This window comes from Epinephelus moara, chromosome 15 (assembly GCF_006386435.1).
Source record: "Epinephelus moara isolate mb chromosome 15, YSFRI_EMoa_1.0, whole genome shotgun sequence".
NCBI classification, from domain to species: Eukaryota; Metazoa; Chordata; class Actinopteri; order Perciformes; family Serranidae; genus Epinephelus; species Epinephelus moara.
In genome coordinates this window covers 15,466,278-15,481,343 of record NC_065520.1, presented here as the reverse complement: position 1 = coordinate 15,481,343, position 15,066 = coordinate 15,466,278, and the positions used below count along the sequence as shown (strand labels likewise).

General features: G+C 42.6%; 1 protein-coding gene across 1 annotated transcript in view; it reads right to left on the bottom strand.

The window, feature by feature from the left end:
- Positions 1–15,066, bottom strand: part of nlgn4xa (neuroligin 4 X-linked a) — a 149,742-nt gene that overhangs the window by 64,992 nt on the left and 69,684 nt on the right. The window contains exon 3 of the mRNA XM_050063574.1: positions 14,757–14,909. Coding sequence (XP_049919531.1) covers positions 14,757–14,909 — 153 coding nt within the window. The remainder of the gene's footprint in view (positions 1–14,756; positions 14,910–15,066) is intronic.

Genomic DNA, 15,066 nt, shown 5'->3' with positions numbered 1-15,066 from the left:
TGAACCCAAGAAATTGTAGTACCATTGTTTGGCCGATACAAAAATTAGCTTCAAAGCCCAGTGCACGTTGAAGTGAGCAATATACTCTGCATGTTGAGCTAGCCAACTGTCTGTCGAAAAAAATACTAGGAATTAAAAATCAAAGGCAAGATATTTACATCACAAAACATTAAAATTTCACCGCCTCTAAATGGTCGGGTGGACCGGTTATTTCCCTCTACTTCAAGTCTTTACGCTAAGCTAAGCTAAGCTAAGCTAAGCTAAGCTAACCATGTCCTGACTGCAGCTCCGTCTGTACCACCGAAGTCGTCGAATACCGGTGCTTGGCCAGTGACTTCAGGCGCCAGGCACAGACGAAAAAAGACATTCTTTCACATCGGCACGATGTGTGGCCGGTTGCCCTTATTGTTTAATGGTGCCTGGCAGCGTTCGTGTGAAAGGATGGGCGGCAGGGGTTGTGCTTTTGTTGCCTAAACCCAATCATGTGCATGTGTTGGCTATATGTAACCATTTGTTGTTGAAGGGGAAAAAAAGTTAACTGGTGGTGTTGTATAGACGTAGTTCGTCTGTCTTTCTGTAAGAAAGCAAGTAAATCTCTCCAACCTGATGACCTGAATCAGTGTGAAGCATTTGCAGGCGGAGGAGAGGGGCTGACGTAATAGAAGCCAGTGGACACTGCTGATTAGTCAGGACCATGGCAGCGGCACACATTGTCAAAAGCACACACAGAGCACCATTTGTCATGTTGTTTTGCCAAAGCGACAGATGACTCCGCTCACCCTCCTCCCCTCACTCTCGTCCAGTGTGCTGGCCAAGACCAAAAGCATGTTTTGCAGGGTTTTTTTTATTTATTTCCCTTTTCTTTCAGCAGGGTCTGAGCTGCAGCTGCAACCTTCTGCCATTCTGTGTCATGTCAGAAGGCATCACCTCATCGTCTGACTCACGACCGGAGTTGATATCCGCCGCTGACGACTGTCGTGAGACCGCCACGGCGACAGCACATTTCCCTCCCGCTCCTCACGTGTTGTCGTCACTCCACCGCCGGGGGGGTAGGAAATTTTGGAGTGGTAATGACCTCCTCCCAGCCACGGCTGTCCTTGCAGAGACGGAGGAGTCATGAAGGAGGGGAAAGAGGCAGCTGCAGGGAGGCTGAGTACCTGCCCTCTGGCTACTACAGAGGCCACTAACAGACCAGAATAGAACAGAATGATGCAGAATAAAAAGGAAAATAACACGGATAATTGAGGTCAGGTGAGGATAGATGCCTCATTCAAAAATATGTAATGAATGTATGTAATAAAAGCTTATAATAAATAAATATACTGGACTTGTTTGCATTAACAAACAGCACATGGAGATCAAACTAATATTAATCATCGGATGTGACTTTGAGTAAGAGGCAAACAAGTAAGTTCCCCAAATGTCATGTTCCTTTGCAGCAGATAAATCAAATACACTTTATCATTTTAAAGGGCGAGTTCAATTTTTTAAAGTGCAGTTGCATGAGATTCTTATCCATAGTCAATGTATTACCAACAGTTGCAGCTCAGGTCCACACTCACCTTAGACATAGCAATCTGTTTGAACATTTTTAGTCTAGTTTTCGTTGCTTTCAAGGTACCAAGACATCCCTGGTAAAAAAAATCTGAGTGCAGCTTTCAATACCATTTCATATAATATCCTTCTAGAGAGACTAGCTGCCATTGGCATCACTGGCACCACTCTTGCCTCATATCTTTTTTGGCCACACTCACTTTGTTCAACTTTGAAATTTCAGATCCAACTCTTTTCCAGTTACTAGCGGTATTCCTCAGGGCTCTATCTTAGCCCCCCTTATATTTTTTTTATCTACTTTCTACCCCATGGCCATATCCTCAGAAAAATTCAGTTCCACTGCTACACAGAAAACACCCAGCTCTATCTATCCACCAATCTTCTGCTTCTTGGATATTAAATCTTGGCTCTAATACAACTTCCTCAAACTTAACAGTGATAAAACCTTGCTATGTTTTGGAGTCTGGTGGCTTTGAAGAGACCATAGATATGGAACTGAAGCCGTTAACAGCTCCCTAGTTGGAACAGACTGTCTGACATTAAGGTAAAACAGTGAAAATACTCCCAGTATAGCATACACTTAAACTCATATTGATTTTTTTTGGGTGAGACTTTTTTTGGAGGCTAAAATACGTTTTGCTTAGTGATGTCCAAATGAAGCTTCATGAACCACCAGCTGTACCTGAACCTTTTGTTGAACAAAGTGTGCCAGAGTGGACCCAAAAAATACAGAAAATGGTTCATGAAGCTTCATTTGGCCATTGCTGGTTGAAACCAAACTGCATTGCCATCCCTTGAGCCTTTTTCATTACACCAAGAGCGCCATGTAGTGGGTTCAGCAAGTACAACTGAAGCTTCGTTTGGCCATCACTAGTTTTGCTAAACTGAGGGTGTACTGACAGTAACCTACTGTAGTACCTCATGCAACCCCACTTCAAAAAAATGTTAACTATCCCTTTAACACACTCAGAGGTTTTGCTTCTGCAGTCTTACCTCATATGACCAGTAGCTTATGACGGTTACTGTTAGCTACTGTTAGCATTAATTAGTAAGTGATTTTCCTGCATTGACTCTTCTCCACTTGCTCTACTATGATTCTACATTCAGCATATTCCCATAATTGCTATTTTGTGGCCTCTGGCGATTGTCCAACAAAAGTTCCATAAGCTTGCTCTAATGACAGAGTTATAAATGATCAATTTTTAATTGTCTCTTTAATTCTCTGCCTGTGAACTGGTTTCATTTGAGGGCGAGGGTATTCAGAGACAGATAAAGCAGACATGATGGATTTGAAGTAAGTTTCATGTCTCCAGATTTTCATTAAAGGATTGATCCCATTTTTTCAAGCCTTGCTGTTTTAAGTTTTATAGTGATTGACTTAGTTTTACTGTCAGCTCCTTCCTCTCCTCATCACTCCCATCTTAGAACCCTTCTTGTACAGACACACCGTCATCCATTAACTGCTCTGAAGCACAACGATGATGAACAGATGCACTTGTTTTCTTGAAAATGATCTGTTTTCTTTAATAACCCCTGAGATGAGGGGGAGTCTGGGTTATTGCAGCTGATTGGTGAGCAGTGCTGTGACAGCCTCTCTCTCAGAGCTTCATCACATCTGTCTTATTTGTGAGAGATTTCCCTCTCAGGGTCACTGACTCATACTGAGCAAGCAGTTTACCGTGCCATGAAGTGATACCACAGGAAAGTAACTTTTTATTCAACTCGTCAGTGTCAGTGTCACAGCAGGAGATCATATTCCCCATCACACTGTGACACTCTGATGGGCCTCGGAGGGTTGAATGTGATGTTAAAAACACAATGCTGAGAATGCTTGGACCCAATCATTTTCAAGTGTGATTCAGTTTCTTCTTTTTACAAATGTCTACTTGTCAAATGATACCATCAGTTTTTAGATTAATTCCAGCCAGCCATTCATTTCAGATCATTCAAGTGTTTGCCAACATGTTAAATATAACAACTTAATGAGGGACCAATTTTATTCTCACTGTACATGTCACCCCTTGGACCTATCATTCGGCAACATCTCTTTTCACCGTTATGCGGATGATACACCGTTATACCTCTCATTTAAACCACATGAATTCAACAATCTAACCATACTGAATTCCTGTTTATACAACATCCTACAAATTAATAGTGAGGTTTTGATCATTGGTCCTACAGATACAGCCATCCCTTGGTTCAGTTACTGACAATGTTGTATCCGCAGCAATGGACCTTGGAATAAACTTTGATAGCCAGGTATCTTTTGAACAGCACAAAGCCTGATTTTTACAAATTTTAATGACACAAAACACTCAAATGCTTTCATATTATCACTGTAATTCTCTTTTTTACCTACAATTGTGACTTATACAGAACTCAGCAGCCAGATTAAGTCCTGTCCAGGCTCTGTCTTATCACCCTATTTAGCATCACTGCACTGGTTGCCCATCACATTTAGAATACACTTTGAAATATTATTATTCACCTACAAGAACCTGGTCTCACTCTGAAGTCGTTGAAAAGCAGCGCTTGATCAGTGACTTCTGGTGTCAGACACAGGCAAAAAAGGCATGTCTGCATGAACCCGGCGGCATCAGGGTGAAATGTGGCAGGACAACAACTAAAGTTAAGGTGGCGAAAGTCCATGTAGGGTGATTGTGAGGGTTGGTGGATGGGTCCAGCACCCAATGACTTTTAATTCCTTACAGTGCAGCCAGGCCACTAAGATCAGCCGTTCAAAACCGTTTAGCAGTTCCACCGACCAGACTGAAAACAAAGGGTAACCATTCAGTGATGGCACTTGGCTTTAAGACAGCCTTCTCCTCACTGTGAGATCGGCACACTCCACTGCAGCTTTTAAATGCCTGCATACAACTATTTTTACAAGATGGCCCACGCTTAAAATTACTATTTTCATTGTGCATAGTGTTAGTTCAGGCAGGACATGATGTCAAGTTCATCTCACATCCCAGCTACATCAGCTGATAGATCCTACCCACTGTTGCTGCTTCCTCTGCAAGCTGCTTTGCAACCTGCCTCAACCCCAGCTCCTCCTTTTCATGCTGTGTATGACTTATCAATGTCATTTCTGTTTGTCATTGATGCTGCTCTGTTCTGTCCCTGGGGGTCTTTGCTGCTGCTCTCCCTGCCTTAGGCTTTCCATGTAGGCGCATGGAAGGGCAGAGATGTGTGTCCTCTCCGCCATAGGCCTTCCACGTAGACGCATAGAAAGGCAGAGAGGTGGGCTTTCTCCATCATAGGCTTTCCGTGTAGGCGTATGGAAGGGCAGAGAGGTGTGCTCTCTCCGCCTTAGGCTTTGTGTAGGCCCGAGAAAAGGCAGAAAGGCTCCAATGCAGAGTTTTCTTTAACAAAAGTGTTCCTGATTTAACTTATTTTGAGTATCATCATGTCTCTATTTTTATATGCACTCCATATATTTTGCACTTTTCCGTTTTACATTAGTTTGTTCTTTAATTAATATTATATATGCTTCATAAGACATCATCTCTTATATTTGCATCTTATCTGTCTATATTATGATTATTTCCTTTAATTAAATTGTGCCTGCTTCATATGAACCTATTTCTCTTGTCACCATTTAACTTATTTGTTTAACCTCTATTATTTTTAATATGGAAATCACTTTGTGCTTAAGCTTAAAAAGTGCTATATGAATAAGACTGTTCCTCTTCTTCCTCTTGTTGATATATGTCTGAAAATAATTGCCAGAAAATAAGAACAAGAATTATTGCAGCTTTAAAAAAATATATGATTTATTCTGGCTTTTGTTCAGTCGAAGTGATTTTGCAGTTTTTAGAAATATAATGCAAATAAAAATACGTTTTTTTCTTTAATCCCTATCAGCAGCTTCAAAAATAACAGAACAATATTTATTAGCTCCAAAAATCTGCCAAAGGTTTAATGCTTTCCAAACCAACTGCGTGATTCCTGACATTATGTTTCGTTAAATGTGATTTAATGATGAGTCATAAACTATCTCTGTCCTAAAGGGCTTCTGATATACTTTTAGCGAATCGATAAAGTGAGGCAGTGAGTAAGCTGAGTCTAGGTTGCAGGGTTTTTCTTTTACTTCCAGACTGGTTCGTAGCAAACAGAGAGCAAATCAGCAACATGTCTCCATCAGACAACCATCACTAGTCATCTCACGTCCGGCCACAATGGGCAGTGGGGGGTTAGAAGGAGAGCAAATGGAGAGTGCCATGTGCCTCTGACAGATCCCAGTGCAGCCTAATGAAGCTCACCGTCACTCTGGCTCATGTGACAGCTTCCTGAAGCCAGATGGCACTTAGTGTTATCCAAGAGACCTCGTCCTGGCACCTCCAGCTCCGCACTGTTGGAACCAAAATCTGTACGCACAGATGACCCCACTGCAGCTACGGTGGAGACCGCAACCTGCCATACTGCTGAAAAGAGGGGAACTTTGACCATGGCCCTGTTGAAGTAGGATGACGCTACCTCACTCTCATGGGCGGATCACGAGAGAATGGGCCCCGGGGCACAGACATACAAAAGCACCACTTCCAACCTTTACTACAGAGGAACAAGACACAGGCTTTGTTGTTGTTGTTTTTTGTGTCTCTTTGTAGTCATTATGCATCTTTTTGTGGTTTTGTCATAGTCATTTGTGTCTCTTTGTGGTTGTTTTGTGTCTCTTTGTGGTTGTTTTGTGTCTCTTTGTGGTCATTTGTGTCTCTTTNAATTGTGTCTCTTTGTGGTCATTTTGTGTCTGTGGTTGTTTTGTGTCTCCTTGTGGTCGATTTGTGTCTCTTTGGGGTCGAATTGTGTGTCTTTGTAGTCATTTTGTGTCTCTTTGTAGTCAAATTGTGTCTCTTTGTAGTCGAATTGTGTGTCTTTGTGGTTGTTTTGAGTCTCTTTGTCGTTGTTTTGTGTCTCCTTGTGGTCGATTTGTGTCTCTGTGGTCATTTGTGTCTCTTTGTAGTCGAATTGTGTGTCCTTGTGGTTGTTTTGTGTCTCTTTGTGGTTGTTTTGTGTCTCTTTGTGGTTGATTTGAATCTCTCCCTGGTCAGAACATGCTTATTTCAGTGATATTTTGCAGGTGAAGGCCAAGGGGCCTCTGACACTTTGGGCCCCTGGACCTGTGCCCAGTAGGCCTGCTCAGTAATCCACCCATGCTCACTGACCATCCTTAATAGCATGCGTTGGTTATGCTAATGCTTGTGCCCTAGGACTTGTGCACCGCCATTGGGGGAGGCATCTGTGGTTACGTATCATGGATCTGTGTGCACTTCCTTTGCCAATATGCTCTTACTTGTGGAGAGAAACCCAAAGAGAGCACCTTGGCCTGCAGCACACTCCACTATGTCTCAGATTTAAGAAGCACAGTGGGGGCAGCATAAAAGAGATCACAACTACAATGGGAGCCTGACCCCCAACCTGAACTGTCTGACCCTAACTGACAGGTGTCTCTGCTGTGTAAGCATCGGGAGTATAGTTTGAGAGTTCACCTTTTAGCCCACCAGTAAGTGCTCCAGATTGCCCGGGAGCAAACAGAGACGGTCCTCTGACAGGGACCAGTTGTCTAAGCACTCGGGACTGGTGAAAGTGAAGTCACAAAACTTGACTTCCTTGAGACTTGAGCTGGTTTGAATGGAGACTTGAAATGGAAAACAGTCACTTTGAATATTAAATCATTTGGCCTTTAGTTTAGCAGTGTAAAAGTCACTTTTAGCATAACATTGAAAGTAAAATGTTTGTCTTTAGAGAGCTGGGACGACACTATATTTTAATAATTTCCAGGAAGTTTCCAGGAAATAATTGTAATTTGGTACTATGGAGAAAATAGTGTTCATTTGGATAACTTCCAGTTAATTAATTCCAGTAATTGCTGGCATAACCCAGAGAGTCTTTTAGTCCGTGCACAACAGACCCTCTGTGCACTGAACATGGGAAAAAAGTGTAATTTGTCTGCAGGCAAGCATACCAAGCTTTACTTTTGAAGAAATTCCTATTTTCTCTATAATGTCCTTTGCAGGGAAAATGAAGCATTGCCTGGAATTGACATAGACTTGCCCTCAAGCACCTTAACCTGAAAGGACATGCACGTGCTGGGGTTAGCTAGAGACTTGGATTTGCACCAAAGGACCTAAAAGCAGCTGTGAGGGCCTTTAGAGATGGATTGATTTAACCATAGACACACTGTGATCTGCTCTTAGATTGATTCACATTTTGGGGCAATGTTACTTGATTACTTTGACACTCCAACAGGTAGCGGGAGCTGTGGTGACACGTGAAAGGATGCTCTGTGGCCAGAAACAAAAACAGAAAAAATACAGTTTACATTCAGGACAACAAATATTATTCACTTCACCTCTCAGTGGTTTTAATCAGTGATGTCCAAATGAAGCTTCATGAACCATGAGTTGTATTTGCTGAACCCACTAGATGGCGCTCTTAGTGTAATGAAAAAGGCTGAAGGGATGGCAATGCAGTTTGGTTTCAACTAGCAATGGCCAAATGAAGCTTCATCATTACGCCAAGAGCGCCATCTAGTGGGTTCAGCAAATACAACTCATAGTTCATGAAGCTTCATTTGGCCATTACTTGATGAAACCAAACTGCATTGCCATCCCTTGAGCCTTCCTCATTACACCAAGAGCGCCATCTAGTGGGTTCAGCAAATACAACTGGTTCATGAAGCTTCATTTGGCCGTTACTTGATGAAACCAAACTACATTGCCATCCATTGAGCCATTTTCATTACACCAAGAGCGCCATCTAGTGGGTTCAGCAAATACAACTGGTGGTTCATGAAGCTTCATTTGGCTATCACTAGTTTTAATGTTTTGGCTGATCGGTGTATGTGCATATTTACTGGCAACAGCTGTGCAAATAAAATCAATGCACACCCTCCAGCCAGTGAGAATGGAGTGTTCTCCGTGGCCACTGCTCTATTATCTTGTTCTCTAAATGAAACTTATCTTGAGGATCTTGATGATGAGCACTTGAAACACTTACACTTAAATTTATAGTTTATCACTGCATCTGAGCCAAATGAAACATGAAAAAGTGTAAATGCAAGATTTATATTACGATAACCAGCCCACCCTGACGCCAGTGACTCCACTATCCATCTTGCAGTTGGTGGAAAGATATAATAACAACCCTTTCTGGTGCCAAATTGATTCTTTACAGTCACTGCTGAGTCATGCAGCAATCTGAACACTACACAGTGTGTACAGTACATGTTGTTGACTTGTGTTTGACTTTTTTTTAGCCATCATGATATTTAGTTCTATGTATTTTAGCTTATTACATATTTATATGAGCCCCAGAGACGTGGTCCACACTATACTGCATGCACTGGGTACAGTAGTGCAGATGTACTCTGAAAGTGAGCTGAGGGAAACAGTGTAAACGATATAGCCACTGACAGCTGTCCAACAGGGTGTGTGAGGTTGAAGTGGCTGAGGGTGATGAGTGTCTGATGACTTCTCTCACTCCACTCACACTCTCCCTCCGCATGTATCACCCCGCCGGCCCAGACGCTGTTGAAAGCTGCCCAGCCTGCAGAGCTCTTCGCACAAGATGTCTGCTTCGGCCCGGCCTCGCACTGTTCACACGCTCGCTGCGACGGGCGGTGTTGCACGTTAGCACCTTCCCCGCAGCAGCTGGAGGTATCTGTTTGAATCATTTGAAACGCAGCACACAGAAATGCTGTGAGGTGAGGGGACTGCTGTGTGTGTTGGACGGCGTTTAGCAGAGCTTGGTCGCAAGTGCTTGCAAGAAACACAAGCGGTCACATGGTCAAACAGGCTGGAATCAAACCCCCAGCACAGTGATATTAATTCCCTAAATTCCTGCCTCAGCTTTGACCTGCCACGCGTGCCGTAATTGAACACACTCACAGTTTTTCTGTGTGATCACATGTTGTTTGTGAGCTGCACTCACTTCCTGGTCTGATCTTCTTACTATTTCTGCCTCATTAGACTTTGTTGGAGCGATGCCGCTGTGTTCCCAGATCTCATCACGGGTGTGACTGTGCTTGCTGTTCTCAGCCCTGTACTTCACTCCATTACTTACTTTTATCTAATAGAGATCCAGTGCTGGACCTAGCACATTCAATTCCCTAGGGAAGGCTATAGGGAGCTGGTCATAGGCTAATTTCTTAACATTTTACTTGTTTAAATCACCTGGTCTGTTTGTTTTGGAGAGGAAGAGACCTCTGTGGATAATTCAGCTCCTGGTAAAAATCTCCTGAACATCTGGATGTTAAGCTATCAAAGACAAAAGGTGAGCAGACATCAGCAGGTACTGGGCTGACAGCCAAACTCCAACATGCCAAACAGCATCAGAAAAACACTGATTTTCAACCTGAAACTGCTTTATTCAGTGTTTTTACTCATTGAAATCACATGTTGTGTTTCTTTTGAAGAGGAAGAGACCTCTGTGAAAAATTTGGCTCCCAGTAAAAACCTCTTGAGCATCTGGGTGTTAAGCTATCAAAGACAAAGGATGAGCAGACATCAGCAGGTGCTGGGCTGACAGCCAAAGTCCAAAACACCAAACAGTATCAGAAAAACACTGATTTATAACCTGAAACTGCTTTATTCAGTGTTTTTACTCACTGAAATCACATGTTGTGTTTGTTTTGGAGAGGAAGAGACCTCTGTGGCTAATTCGGCTCCCAGTAAAAACCTCCTGAGCATCTGGGTGTTAAGCTATCAAAGACAAAAGGTGAGCAGACATCAGCAGGTGCTGGGCTGACACTAAAATGCCAAACAGCAACAGAAAAACACTGATTTGTAACCTCAAACTGCTTTATGCAGTGTTTTTACTCATTGAAATCACATGTTGTGTTTCTTTTGGAGAGGAAGAGACCTCTGTGGCAAATTCGGCTCCCGGTAATAACTTCCTGAACATTTGGATGTTAAGCTATCAAAGACAAAAGGTCAGCAGACATTCGCAGGTGCTGGGCTGACAGCCAAACTCCAACATGCCAAACAGCATCAGAAAAACACTGATTTGTAACCTGAACTGCTTTATTTGCTGTTTTTACTGGTTTAAATTACCTGCTCTGTTTGTTTTGGAGAGGAAGAGACCTCTGTGGATGATTCGGCTCCCAGTAATAACCTCCTGAACAATAAACACTGAGGGAATTCTAACTGGGAGGAAGTTCCAGCTGGTTGCAATCTGCTGCCACTAAATCTCCCTAAATCTTACACACGGTTTCTTTAAAACTAAGTGCCATTGGTCAGAACCAAATACCAGTGAGTCCAGTTGTGTTCAGACCCACACTGAGTGCTGTTTAGCCTCACAGTCTTAAGTTGTGTCACTTTCCTGTGCACAGATGGCTTCCCTCCAGTGACTGCAATGACTCAAGAATTTAACAGGAGCACACAGGGTGAATCTACTGCGTGTCAATTAGTGTCGATGGAACGCTCGTTTCTGTCAGAGCCACACACATTTTGCGATTTGGGGCCGGATGTGTTTTTACATCAGAACCTGCAGCTTAACAAGATCACCATTTCTACATTGTCACTCTGGTTTTTCTCTCAGTTTCTCTCTCTCTGCTCCGCTCACCTTCCTGTCTCTATCTGTATCCTCATCTGCATTCTCTCTCTCTCTCTCTGTCTCTCTCTTCATCTCTCTTTTTTTTCTCTCTCTCTGCGGTGCACACTTTTCGAGAACACCTTTTCCCCCCGGCTCTCAGGCAACTAAATATAGTGACTGGTGCAGACAGCTCGGCCTTATAACAAATGGTAAGCAGAGCAGAGCAGCGGCGGTGGTAGCATGAGCATTAGGCTTCATTTTGAACAATGAACCATATGCAAACAGCACAGGAGCCACACAGCACATACGTTCAATTTAAATGGTAAACAGACCTGTACTTGTATAGTGCTTTTTACACTACGAGTCACATTCACCAATTCACACACACATTCATATACTCAATTGGGTGTGTTTATTTGCTCATTATATTCCATTTTCCCAAATCTGGCTTCACAAATTAAAACAATTCTTTGTCCATTCCTGCAGTGGCAGGACCTGCGGTTATTTTGAGTCTCTCTGCAGTCATTTTGAGTCTCTCTGCAGTCATTTGATGTCTCACTGCAGTCATTTTGTGTCTCTTTGCAGTCATTTTGTGTCTCTTTGCAGTCATTTTGAGTCTCTTTGCAGTCATTTTGTGTCTCTTTGCAGTCATTTTGTGTCTCTTTGCAGTCATTTCGAGACTCTGCAGTCATTTTGAGTCTCTTTGCAGTCATTTGATGTCTCTCTGCAGTCATTTTGAGTCTCTCTGCAGTCATTTTGTGTCTCTTTGCAGTCATTTTGTGTCTCTTTGCAGTCATTTTGTGTCTCTTTGCAGTCATTTTGTGTCTCTTTGGAGTCATTTTGAGACTCTGCACTCATTTTGAGTCTCTTTGCAGTCATTTTATGTTTCTTTGCAGTCATTTTGAGTCTCTTTGCAGTCATTTTGAGTCTCTATGCAGTCATTTTATGTCTCTCTGCAGTCATTTTGAGACTCTGCAGTCATTTTGAGTCTCTCCGCAGTCATTTTATGTCTCTTTGCAGTCATTTTGTGTCTCTTTGCAGTCATTTCATGTCTCTTTACAGTCATTTTGAGACTCTGCAGTCATTTTGAGTCTCTCCGCAGTCATTTTGTGTCTCTTTGCATTTAATGTCTCTTTGCAGTCATTTTGAGTCTCTCCGCAGTCATTTTATGTCTCTTTGCATTTAATGTCTCTTTACAGTCATTTTGAGACTCTGCAGTCATTTTGAGTCTTTTTGCAGTCATTTTGTGTCTCTTTGCAGTTATTTTATGTCTCTTTGTAGTCATTTTGAGTCTCTTTGCAGTCATTTTGTGTCTCTTTGCAGTCATTTTATGTCTGTAGTCATTTTATGTCTCTTTGCAGTCAGTTTGTGTCTGCAGTCATTTTATGTCTCTCTGTAGTCATTTTGAGTCTCTTTGTAGTTATTTTGTGTCTCTTTGCAGTCACTTTGAGTCTCTTTGCAGTCATTTTATGTCTGTAGTCATTTTGAATCTCTTTGCAGTCATTTTATGTCTCTCTGCAGTCATTTTATGTCTCTTTGTAGTCATTTTGAGTCTTGTGGTGTGGTCATTTTGAGTCCCTTTGTTGTTGCTCTGTATGTCTTTGTAGTTGTTATATTCCTTTGTGGTCATTTCAAGTCTCCTCCTGGTACGTTCATTGCTGCTTGACATTTTGCAGGTGTTGGCCAGGGTGGCCCATGACACTTTGGGCCCCTGAGCCTGTGTCAGGTAGGTTGGTTCGTTAACTTGGCGTGACATGACAATGCAATATTACTCCTTTATGTAACTTCAAGTAAAAAAAGGTTGACTTTGGGTTCCACACAGGACACAAACCCCAGTGTCCCGGGTCGAAGTCCTCTGTTTGTCGCTTTTTATACTATGTGAACTGACTTCTCCTTTGATCCAGAGTTATAGATGAATTATGGTGCATAATTGTTGCACTATAAGGTATGAGTAAGAGTGAATAAGAACAGACCAGCTGCTGTTAGAATTCTCAGATCATGACCTGCTCGTTTGTGTCGTTATAGAGGGTATGAACACACGATGCGTTTTGTTTAAATTGGAGAACTTTCCTCATATTTCAGGGTGTTGAATCTATGATTGAAGGGCTGGGAGAATCAGGTGTAAAAGCTGAGCTCCTAGTGTGCAGACAAGCAGACAGTGTTCCCTCCACAGAGGCACTGTTTGCCTGATAGAGGATGTTTGAAAAGGAGAGGCATGTTTCTAAACCACACATCACTATTCATGTCACCAGAAGAGAATGTGAGAACAAGCTCGCAGCTCATGCCAAACTCCGGTGATGAGAATTTTTTTTTTATTTAAGGCTGAGTTTTCCGTCGAGCCGACAGCATTATCAAACTGCTATTTCCTCCCGTATAGCCTTCCATCTTGTAGAGGGAAGAGTGTGACTGCACTTCTGAAGCACATTTAATGGTTTCTTCAACTGAAATTTCAAGCTTGTAGCTGAGGACTCACACTTTCTTTACTTCTCAGACATGTGCAGCCCAGCTTCAGACCTTATTTTACAGCAGTACATCCGATGAACCTGCCCGTTTACATCATCTGTGTGTGAAATATCCACATAATTGATGTTAAATTTTGCAGCCTTGACTCAGGTTTTGTAAATCCACCCTGAGGGATGAACTTGCAGTTGCCAATTAGGCATTACAGGCTTTATAAAGAGACGGACAGGTTCACATGTTTATTTTCTGCCTAATTTGGAGATGACACTCAGAATTAGGCGAGACGCGCTTTCTGAGAAATGGTTCCTCGGCCACCATTTCCACTTCAAACACTGGTTCAACTCGAGCATAAAATGGCCACAGCTATGCTCCCTCCAGGTTTCAAAACTCTTTCCCTCAAAACATTTGATGCTATCAGCCTCCTCTCAGACTCAGACATTTTCTCCTGCAACAGACATTCACAAGCCAAACCTTTATGTCAGAGGCAAGATAAAGTATCCCTGTGTGAGCCTGAAACGACTTTCATCTTACAGACGGGAACAAAATAAGATGCACAGCACTGTGGTGTAGATACTGGCTCGGATCACAACGGATCAATTTTCCCAGCGTGGAATTTTTTTGTGGGCCGCTGGATGCTTGATGCTGCGGAATGATTAAAGTCATTGGAAAAGCTACAAATTTGAGAGGCTTTTCTTAATTTGCATGTGCTTATCTGTTGCTTTGGGGGTCATCTGAGGCTGCACAAGCATTTGATATAAAGCAAACATATGCAAAGTATCTCCTACACTGCCATTAGCAGCTGACTGGCACCAGGGGGGAAGAAAAGCACGATAGCTGGAGGCAGAAAACCCCCAAACCACGCATGCAATCAGAAGTGAGAACAGCAAACATCTCCACCTAAGTCTTGATTTGCTTCAGTATATATTTGTCTTTAAGAACGATAAAAGAGACCACGAGTGTTTCCAGTTTCATTAAAGCAACCAGAGACTTGCAAATGTAATCAAAAAGAACTTAAGAAGGTTTCCGCCGTCCAACTCTCGGCATGTACATCCAGTCCTCCGCAGCCTTCCCTCGCACAAAGACCAGCCAGTTGGTGAAACAGTAGGAACCCAGTAGTCATTAAACCCCTCATTAAATCAATAACTCACTTTCTGACTCAATCAGCCTTCTCCAAACTAATTAAAGCCTCGGAACGGTGGACTCACCCAGAACACCGAGCCGGTAGTTGATTGTGATGACGATGACGTTCCCGTAGCTGGCCAGGATGCTGCCGTCAATCATGTTGCCAGTTCCTTCCATGTAGGAGCCTCCGTGGATGTAAACCATGACCGGCTTTAACCCATTCTCATCGTGGATATCTGCAAAAGAGGACATGGAAAATTAAAAATGTATATAAATGGAAAAATGTTGCTTTTGTATCAAGCATGCGTTCGATGAGAACATGCAGGATGCGGCTGATTTCTGATTCTGATGGTGTCAAAGAATATCCCACAAAGTGTACATCTGGAAAAGTAT